This window comes from Tupaia chinensis, unplaced genomic scaffold, assembly GCF_000334495.1.
Source record: "Tupaia chinensis unplaced genomic scaffold, TupChi_1.0 Scaffold000453_2, whole genome shotgun sequence".
Taxonomy (NCBI): Eukaryota; Metazoa; Chordata; class Mammalia; order Scandentia; family Tupaiidae; genus Tupaia; species Tupaia belangeri.
In genome coordinates, this window is record NW_006159961.1 from 517,582 (window position 1) to 527,625 (window position 10,044).

At 55.7% G+C, this 10,044-nt stretch overlaps 1 protein-coding gene and 1 long non-coding RNA gene across 3 annotated transcripts in view; one reads left to right on the top strand and one right to left on the bottom strand.

Moving 5' to 3' along the window:
- LOC114009084 (uncharacterized) overlaps window positions 1–10,044 on the top strand; it is a 29,698-nt gene that overhangs the window by 14,381 nt on the left and 5,273 nt on the right. For both annotated transcript variants that reach the window (XR_003550559.1, XR_003550558.1), the window contains exons 4-5: window positions 597–807; window positions 9,616–9,753. This is a non-coding gene — a long non-coding RNA (uncharacterized LOC114009084). The remainder of the gene's footprint in view (window positions 1–596; window positions 808–9,615; window positions 9,754–10,044) is intronic.
- Window positions 3,626–10,044, bottom strand: part of CSRP1 (cysteine and glycine rich protein 1) — a 13,761-nt gene continuing 7,342 nt past the window's right edge. Inside the window, exons 4-6 of the mRNA XM_006155474.3 lie at window positions 9,163–9,292; window positions 4,954–5,047; window positions 3,626–4,072 (exon numbers count right to left, since the gene is read on the bottom strand). Coding sequence (XP_006155536.1) covers window positions 3,996–4,072; window positions 4,954–5,047; window positions 9,163–9,292 — 301 coding nt within the window. The 3' untranslated portion in view covers window positions 3,626–3,995. The remainder of the gene's footprint in view (window positions 4,073–4,953; window positions 5,048–9,162; window positions 9,293–10,044) is intronic.

Sequence of the window (10,044 nt, forward strand, 5' to 3'; positions counted from 1 at the left end):
TGGGGGGTGGGGCTGGGAACCTACTTTCAACTGCTCCCCCAGTGATTCTCACAAAGGGGTGGGTTTAGAAGTGAGGCCAGGGGATGGGGAGCATGGAGGGGCAGATTGCCCAGTAGGTGGTCTCTGAAGGTCCCTCAACCCTGCTGCACAGGTGCCACCATCTTGCCTAAACCAGGTCTGGAGGCCACCTCATTGGGTTTCTGGTCCCCCTCAAAGACTTCTCCCGCTCCCCACTATCCCCCTGCCAAGGCCACTTTCCTTTTTTTTTTTTTTTTTTTTTTTTTGAGTTTTTTGCTATAGGGCACATATGCTCGCCAGAAAGAGAGAGAGAGACAGAGAGACAGGGAGATACAAAGCTAGTAGAAATCACCCCCCAGGGGGATGGCCACAACGCAATCCCTTCTCCTCCATTCTCCTCTCGGCATCTTGGGCACGCATGAACACGCACCCAGCGTGAGTTTAAGCCACAGAGTCCGGCACTCGAACCGTGGTCAAATACACGGGAGTCCAGCGACATAGCCATTACGCTAACTGCTGGTCCCTTTCCTTCACCTCTCCTCCCGACCGAGCCACCCAGTCAGGTTGTTGTCTTGCAGGTGGAAAGGCCGAGGGGGCGGGGCCTGCCTCGCTCCAGAAGGGACAGCTCTTTCCCATCACGCCCCAAAGACCAGGGCGCCGCAGCTCTAGCCGCTGGGCACTGCTCCCATCGAAGGCCTTTCCTTGAAGCCCTGGACGCCTTGGTGGGGATCGTAGAAACAGGAGAAAGTACCTGAACGGACATCGAGGCCTGCTCACCCTCTTCCTCGGGTCAGTTCCTGGGTTTGCTTTATCGCAGGGTCCTATTAGCGCGCAGACCCTCCAGGGGACGAGGTGCGTGTCCCGCGCGCAGGAGCTCAGGGTGCTCAGGCGCGGGAGCCTACCTCTTGCCTCCTGCCCCGACCCCACAGCACCACCTGGTGTCGCGCACTGCACTTGCTGAACACTCTCCCTGCCCGCAGGACCCTCCTTCCCCGAGTGCGCGGCGCTTCTGGGCGCCCCACCCTCCTGCTGCGCCCTTCCGCCTCGCCATTCTCTTCACTGCCCAGAGGGTGCTTCCTGGCCTGGCTGCGTTCAGCTCACTGCCCTCCATCTTTGCCCGGTGTCCCTCGTAGGAGGTGCATCCCGGCCTTTCCCCCAGTGGGGCTGGCCTGGAAACCCCGGGTCAGGATTGCTAGCGGAGCAGAGGCCAGGACGGCGGTGTTTGGCCGGGACGGAAAGGCCTGCTCCAGCAGCCAGCAGAGGGCAGCCTATTTCCAGCTTTGGCCGGAAGGCTCCACGCTGGCCACTCCTCTGGGCCCCGCCCAGACAACGGGAGGCTCCACCTGCTGGTGGAACCCCCACTCCACTCCCCCACCCCGCTGGCTGCACGGACCTGTCACCCAGAACCTCCGTGAGCCATGCTCCTGGCCGGAACTGGAGGGGTTATTAAGTTGAATGACCTTGACCCAACTTGGGGATCTCAGCCACTACCCTTCTAGGCTGGTGTTCTCCTTGGACTTCAGCTATGTCCCTGTCACCTCTGCATCATCCATGGGTCTTCTGCAGTACAGGTCCTTGTCCTGGAGTCGGGGAGGGAGATCTGCTACTCCAGGGAGTAGCGCACGAGACCTCGTTAAAGCATCCACGTACTGTGAGCAAACTCAGAATGTGGGCGCACCTTCAAAAAAGGCTGAAGCAGGGAAGCCCCAAAGCATCTGCCAGGTGTCTCTAAGATTAGGGACACTGCAGCCCTTTAGACGCAGAGTTCCCTAAAGTCTGGGGACGGTGAGCTTGAGCTGGGCGACCACCTCCACCCAGCCCCCTTCCACTCCGGCCTCCTCCCCTCCTGGGCAGAAGTGAGCACTCTGGATTTGAACAGAACTTCCCCTGGCCGAGTTTCTCTCACACAGGGGCTTTCCAGGCTGGACAAGTGCCTAGCATAGTTCTGGGACCTGGCCGAGCCCCTCAAATCCCCAAGTCTACACAGTTCCCAGATGTGGGGGTGGAGGCCAGATGGGACAAGGCAGTGGGATTTGGTTGGCAGGTCACTTGGGGCTATGTTGTTCAGTTAGAGCTGATCCTGAGGGCCAGCTACAGGCTTGGTGGGTAAGGCATCTGGATTCCATATGGCCAATTTGGAGGTTCAAGTCCCAGACCTGGCAGCTCACAAGACATGCCAGGGGACAAGCAATTAGCGTAATGGCCATGTCGCTGGAGTCCCATGTAGTCGACCGTAGTTCGAGTTCCGAATCCAGTGGCTTAAACTCACACCAGGCGCGTGTGCGTGTGTGCCCAAGATCCCGAGAGAAGAACAGAGGGGAAGGGATTGCGGTGTGGCCATCCCCCCTGGGGGGTGACTTCTTGCTTTCTGTCTCTCTCTATCTTTCTGGCAAGCACATGTGCCCTATAGCAAAAAACCTCTCCAAAAAAAGAAAGAAAAAAAGACACGCCAGGTCCGATGTCCATGAGTGCCTAAAATCCTGAGAGGAGAATTGGAGGAGAAGGGACTGTGACGTGGCCATGCCCCTGGGAAGTGATTTCTCTCTCTCTCTGCCAAAGCCTTATAGCATTCAATTAAAAAAAAAAAAAAAGAAGAAGAAGAAGAAGAACTGATACTGAAAGCAGTCTTGAGAAAAGCAGGGTCAAACCTGCTTAGTTCCCACTGGGCCTTGTGCTAACCCCATGCTCCCACTGAGACCCCGCCCAGCCCCAGGGAGTGGCAAACACGCTAAGTCACAGGCAAGGACGCAAGGTTCTGTCCTACAGGACTTTATTGACCAGATGAGAAGTCAGCTCGGCAGGGCCTGTGGCCCTTTCAGGTGACAGCTCGGCAGTGCTGTCCTTTCAGTCACCAGGAGCAGTGAGGCCTCCACTCCCCGTTCTTCCTCTGCTCCTGACCTGAGGCCTGGAAGGGATGGGGTGAGTGGCCAGAGACGAGTAGGGAGAAACTGGCGGGGTCTGAGGACTGGGTGCAGAGAGAAGGGTGTCCGGATGAGGCTGGGGTGTCTTCCTCCCTCTGCACCCCAGGGTAAGCAGGCGTGGCGAGAGCAGGGCACTGGTGTGGGCTGAGCTGGGATGTGGAGGAGCCTCCGACCCCAGGGTTAGGATGGGTGCTCACTACCCTAGGGTTCAGGCCCTGAGAAACGTGAATATGTGCTAGCGGTGATTCAGGACGACCCTCAACAAACAGGCAACTCCATGCCCAAGGTCAGGTGGTGTCCGGACACTGGGGAGCCTTGGTCTTGGGTTATTCTCCTCCAGCCTCAAATGGGAGGGCACCAGTTCCACAGAGACTCAAAGGCAGGCGACCTAGCGAGGCAGGTGGCTCTTCTTTGGCGTGACTCTGTCTGCACACCTCTCCGCCTCCCCAGATGACTCCTGGAGCTGGGACGTCTCAGGTGTCTTCTGAGGGATGCCAAGAAACCCACTCCCTTTCCCACAGAGGAGAGCCTCGGGGTCGACAAACCACAGCCTCCTGCCCATCTCGGTCCTGCCCCCCGACCACAGGCCTGCGCTGCTATCGCCCTGGGCTGAGGTGTCTTGTCCCGGGATGAGGACTCTTAGCTCGGAGGACAAGGCAGAGGTGGTGGTGGTGGTTGGGACTGGCCCATCTCGGTCCTGCCCCCCGACCACAGGCCTGCGCTGCTATCGCCCTGGGCTGAGGTGTCTTGTCCCGGATGAGGACTCTTAGCTGGGAGGCCAAGGCAGAGGTGGTGGTGGTGGTGGGGACTGGCCACACCTTAGTGAAAACTCTGGGACCTCCAACAGGTGGGGGTGTCGGGTACCAGGCAGGGGGAGCCTTCTAGTGGATGGAGCCTCAGGCAGACTCCCAGACCACAGGGAGCCAGACCCCAAGTTCAAGTCATTAGTGCTGTGTGGCAGGGCAGAGAGAGCGAGCGAGAGAACCCTGAGGTCTCTGAGGCTGCTGGGAAGGCGAGGGAAGGGCACAGGCGTGGGCAGGGCATAGCCAGGCCGCCTCACTCGGAGTGGACCAAAGCCCCAGCTCCTTGCCCAAAGCCAAAGCCCTTGGGTCCGAAGTTCTTCGCATAGCATCCTGCAGAGAGAGCAGAGGGGTGAGGGTGTGCACCCACCCTAAGCCATACCTCCGCCCAGCTCCCCAAGATGCCTCACCCCTGTGCCTGGCAGACCTCTGGAAAAGGAAACTACACCAGCACCTCCTCACCTCCATAGTACTCCCATCTCAATGAACCTTCTCCCTGCCACTGAAATTCTGGGAGCAGCAGTAGGAGTTAGAGGCCCAGGTTCTAGTCCTCACCTGGCCCCAACTTGCCACATGGCTCCGGTGGAGCTTTCTGACCCTGGGCCTGTGTGCTCATCTGGAAAATGCAGGACATACGAGGTGTTCCTGGACTTCGAGGTCGGGGTTAGTTTACAGCCAGCAGGGGAAAACTGCTAAGCCCCTCGCCCCCTCGGGCCTCCTGATCTTCATTCAGAAATGAACCCACTGTGGGTGGTGTGGCGGTTAAGTCACTGGACTCCCACATGGCTGAATGAGGTTTGAGTCCCGGACCTAGTAGCTTGCTCTCTCTTTGTATCTCTCTCTGGTGAGCATACGTGCCTTATAGCAAATTAAAAATAGTAATAATAACAGATAAAAATATATTTTTTAATAGAGTTTTAAAAAATTTTGTCTTAGGGTATGTATGCTTTCAGAGACAGGGAGAGAGAGACACAGAGACAGTGAGAGGGAGAGTGAGAAATCACCTCCCAGAAGGGATGGCCATGCTGCAATTCCTTCTCCTCCACTCTCCTCCCGGGATCTCGGGCATGCACACACATGCTTCTGGTGTGTTTCAAGCTACTGGGCCTGGGACTTGAACCATGGTCGACCATATGAGAGTCTAGTAACATAACTACTCTGCCATTTGCTTGCCCCTAAATAAATAATTCTTGAAAAGAAAAAAAAGCACCCACCTTTGCAGTAGATCTCTCCATCCTTGTCGGCCAGGGTGGTTGACTCCAGGCCTTTGCCGCACTTGGCACATCGGAAGCAGCTCTTGTGCCAGGACTAGGTAAGGAAGGAGACTGAGCTGCCACCAGCCACCAGCCTACCCCGCTCGCAGTCCCCTCCCCTTGGCACAGCCGTGTGGGAGGGCTCAGCTGCTCTGCAGGCTGGCCAGCTGGGGCTGCTGAGGACCCGGCCCACGTGCTGCCCATGGAGGTGGCAGGGAGACCCACTCCCCTCGCACCATCTTCGCCAAATGCCCAGTGGCACCAACTACACCATGGACGCCAGGGACGGGGTGATCACTGCCAAGGTAGCTGTCCCCCACAGGCAGGGCCAGGCAAGTCTTCTCCAGACCCACTCTGCCTGTGGACAGCAGAGTGAGCGAGAGCCTCGGACCCATCTTCATGCCACCACTTCCTAGTCAAACAGCCTCCAGGATTTCCACATCCGGTACCTCCCTACTTACCTTGCAGAGGGACATGAGGACTGGATATTTAAACCTAAAATGCTGGCCACAGAGGCGGCACCTGTCACCAGGATTCTCTGAGGTTTCATACCTGGGAGCGTCACTTGTCCAAAGACCATCCCCTCTGGGCAAGTGGGGCGGCAGTTTCTCCCTCATAGGCAGCTGGGGCATTCAGGGACTTCACCAGTGTAAACGCCTGGCCCAGGCCTGGCCCAGAGGAGGCCTGAGTAGCGCTGTCCAGTTTTACTCTGGAAGGAGGCTGGCTCTGCAAAATGTCTGCTCTCAGCCGACAAGGCTAGGAGAGTGGTTTCTTCTGAGACCACAGAGGCCCTCTAAGGGGGCCCACAGGTAGCACAGGTAGACAGCCTCCCAGAGGAGAAGTGAGGCCCAGGTGTGCGCTGCTGGGGACTGGCCCAGACACAAGGCCAGCAGCCAGCTCCCATGAGCTGCAGCGGAGCAGGAGAGGGGCTGATACGTGGATGGCTCTGCTGAGCCTAGGGACAGCAGGTGGCAGGGAGCAGGCAGGACTAAATGAGGCCTTCTAAAGGTGAAGTGCCTCCCTCAGCCCAGCAGCCTGGTGCCCAGGTGCTGCCCGGTGCCAGGCTGGAGGCAACAGAAGAAGCTGGATCCCCTAGGACTTTCTGGCCTCCTGAGTCCGAATGGGCTCCCACTGCTGTGCCTGAGGGGTGGGGGAGCACCCAGAGAGCCAGATGGGGCCCTGGGTCTCAGACCTGCCCCCAGCGCCCTGTGCAGTGTCAACAGTCACTGCCTTTGTAAGGCAGGGGTTGCCACTCCAAGCTCTCCAGGCTGGCCAAGACCACTACCCCGCCTCACAGCACCCACCCCAGTAAACTCAGTCCCCTGCTCATTCACAGGGCACCTCAGAGTACTTCCTGCTCCTCAAATGTTGGTGACAGAGTCAAGGTATTGCTTACATGGCTTAAAATATTGCCTCTTTCATCATTAAAGTAAATGTTAAATTTTAATTTGTGATTAAAGAAAGTTTCTTTTCTTTCTTTTTCTTTTTTTGGAGAGATTTTTGCTCTTGGGCGCGTGCGCTCGCCAGACAGACAGAGAGAGACAGAGAGACAGAAAGCGAGAAATCACCCCCCAGTGGGGATGGCCACACTACAATCCCTTCTCCTCCAATCTCCTCTCGGGATCTTGGGCACGCACGCACACGCGCCCGGCGTGAGTTTAAGCTGCTGGGTCCGGGATTCAAATCGCGGTCGACTACATGGGAGTCCAGCGACATAGCCATTATGCTAACTGCTGGTCCCCCTTTTTTTAATTATTAAAGTTTACTTATTTACTTCTTCTATAAACTAGAGAAAGAGACAGAGAAACCACCCTCAGTGGGGTCTCCAAGGGGTGATGCACCGCAGCCTCAGTCGGCCCTGGATCATGGGTGTGCCTGCCCTGGCATACTCAGGGAGGTCTCTGGAAGTGAACCGAAACCTTCCCATGTGAGTCAGCCTTGAAGAGCATCATGTTTTATTTTGTTTTTAAGAATTATTTTATTTAACTTTATTTATTGTTACTAATCTGGCCAGAAAGAGACAGAGAGAGAAAGTGAGAAAGCCAACCACGAGGTTTGGGACTTGAACCGTGATTGGCCATATGGGAGTCCAGCACCTGCAACCACCACGCCAGACTGCTGGCCCAGAGCTTCATTTTTTACCACTGTCAGCCCCACACCCAAATTTCTTTCTTGGCCCAGCAAAAGAGAGTGGGGGCTTCTACCTCTCTTGCTTGAATGCAAAATTCTCTTACTCTTCTTCATACAGCCTTAACTGACCGTATACGCAAAATAATACAAACAGCCATTTTTAGGTACTTTCATATAATTTTCTATTTGCACAGTGAGACAAAGCAAAAAATCCAACCTAATAATATGAATGTCTCTTGGTGTTGTTTTATTTAATCAATGGCAAGGACTGTTATTTTGACCTCTCAAGAGTCCCCGAAGGAAACAGCAGTAACAATAGCGACCTGCACCCGGCGCACACCAGGCGCTGCCCTGCAGGACACATGTATGATCTCGTTTGCCCTCCACAGTCACCTGGTCTGTCAGGGCTGTCATTTGCCCACTCCGCACTGTTCCAACACCTGGTCCTCTTTACAGATGCAGAACAGACGCTCAGGGAGGCTCACCGTGCCCAAGGGTCCACGCTAGTACATGGCACAGCTGGGACGAGCTCTTACTCGCTGTGCCAGGGTAACAATCCCCCCATTTTCCAGCTGCCCAACGGTCTGTCCAAAGGGTTAAATGGCAACAGTGAGAACAAGGGCTTGGGTCACACTGACCGGGCTTGGTGACCTCCAAGTAGGAGACCTAGGCAAAGTATTGAATCCTCCTGACTCTCGGGGTCTTCATCTGTAAAATGGGGTAATAACACCCACCTCCAACCCTGATTCTGAGGACTGAGAGCCTACCACGTAGACTGGCTTCTCTTAGCTCCATCCCTTTCCCTCTGATCCCTATCCTCAAGGTCAAGACTCCAGCTTTTTTTTTTTTTTTTTGAGAGGTTTTTGCTACAGGGCGCATGCGCTCGCCAGACAGAGAGAGACAAAGAGACAGAAAGCGAGAAATCACCCCCCACAGGGGGGATGGCCACGCCACAATCCTTCCTCCTCCATTCTCCTCTCGGGATCTTGGGCACGCACACGCGCCCAGTGTGAGTTTTAAGCTACCGGATCCGAGACAGGAACTGCGGTCGACTACATGGGAGTCCAGCGACATAGCCATTATGCTAACTGCTGGTCCCCCAAGACTTGAGTTTTGAAGTCCACTCAGGTCCAGCTGTGAGATGCCCCATACCAGGAAGTAAATAAATAAACCTTTTTAAAAACAGAAATTTGAGGAGCAGGGGATGCTGTTCCCTAAGCCTGTCGTTGGATCTTGACCGAGTCATCCCCTATCCCAGGACTCCCTGAGGATCCAGAAATCCTCTCTGGCCATGGAGAGTGGTTTCCTCTTTTGTGATTTTTCGGACTGCTAGGCTGAGACAAAAAAGCCTGGGGCGAGGGTTCTCCTGCCTCCTGCCCACTGCTGCCTGTCTGAGGGGTGTCTGCCCTCCCCACCATGGGGATTCTGACTTGGCTGGGGGGTATATCAGACTATGCTGGAAACAGAAAAGGCCTCCCAGGAGGCTCCGGTAAGCCCTGACCTTGAAACCTCTGCCCTGGAGAAACATGGATGGGCTTCTGGGAGTCTAAGCCCCACAGAATGTATGTTTTTGGGTGGTTCTTAGCATTTTGCAGATCGCAAATCCTCTTGAAAATCTGAGAGGAACTGTGGATTTTCCATACATAGACACGTTCCTATAAAACTGCGTATAGCTGTAGAGAGCTCATGGACCCTCTGAAACCCACCTGTGCACCCTTAGACTCTGGTCCCCGACACCAGAAACAGGCCAACCTTCGGTTCCTCCCTGTGCGTGGCCTGTGGTGACCTAGCTACCTGAGGAAGTTACTGTGATGGGCTCCCTGCAGATAAGCAACCCAGGAACAAAGGGCCCCTCCCTCCCTAGAAGGGGTGAAGCCCAGCACTGGGGCTGCCCTGAGCAGAGCTAAGGCACCATTTGCAACAATGTGGGATCCACACTTCAGGGAGGTGCCTGCCTCCAACTCCCCAGCCCCTTCACACACACACACACACACACACACACACACACTCACACTCACACCCCCCACTCCACTGCCGTACCTTTCCAGCACCGATCACCTTCTCTGCAGCATAGACCGCCTGGCTGCACCGGGGGCAGCGCTCAGAGCCCCCAATCTTCTGTGCAAACTTGGACGCGTTGGGGTTTGTGGTGGGCCTGTGGCCAGGGGCCCTGCAGGGGCAAGGACACACAGTGAGATGTCTTACACACAAATATGGCGGGACTGGCACTGCCAGGGCAGACCCCTCTTTCAGCTCCCGCCATGGCAGCAGGCAATCGCTCAGCCAGAGCCACACAGGCCAGGGCTGCCGGGCCTCTAGGGGCATCTCCCATTTTATGGATGACATACCAAGGCTCAGTACAATGTTATTTTCATCGACACTTCCCTCAGTCACCCAGTTAAAACCCTGAATTCACTCAGCACCTCATTTGCTAAGAACTCCCCTCGTCTGCCCCCCATTCCTGCAGCTGGTCTATTTTAACATTCCTTCCAGGAGAAATCTGCTGACAGATCATTTCTGCAAGGCAGTGACCTCGGCCGAAACTTTGTAACTCATCGATCATTTCACTCCATCCCTCCAAGGCTGAGGGGTGGGTCAGGCTGACTGCCAACAGCCACCATTCACCAGCAGGTCAGAGGTTGGGGGTGCTGGGAGGGGGTCGGGGAGACCCAGTGACACCCTGCAGCATTTCCAAGGAAGGGGATGATTTCCTCTGGCAGGGGTGAGAGATGGCGGGGAGGGGGCTGGTGTGGCAATGGCTCAGATGTCAGCCGAGCCAAGCTGTGGGACCCCTAGCAAATAATGAGTGAGGCTGGCTTTTCTCATTTACTAAAAGAGAAAAATGAACTGTGTTATCATCGGGATCCCTCCCAGCTCTGGCCCTAACACAAACATGGGGTGCACGCTCCAGGGGGGAAGTCT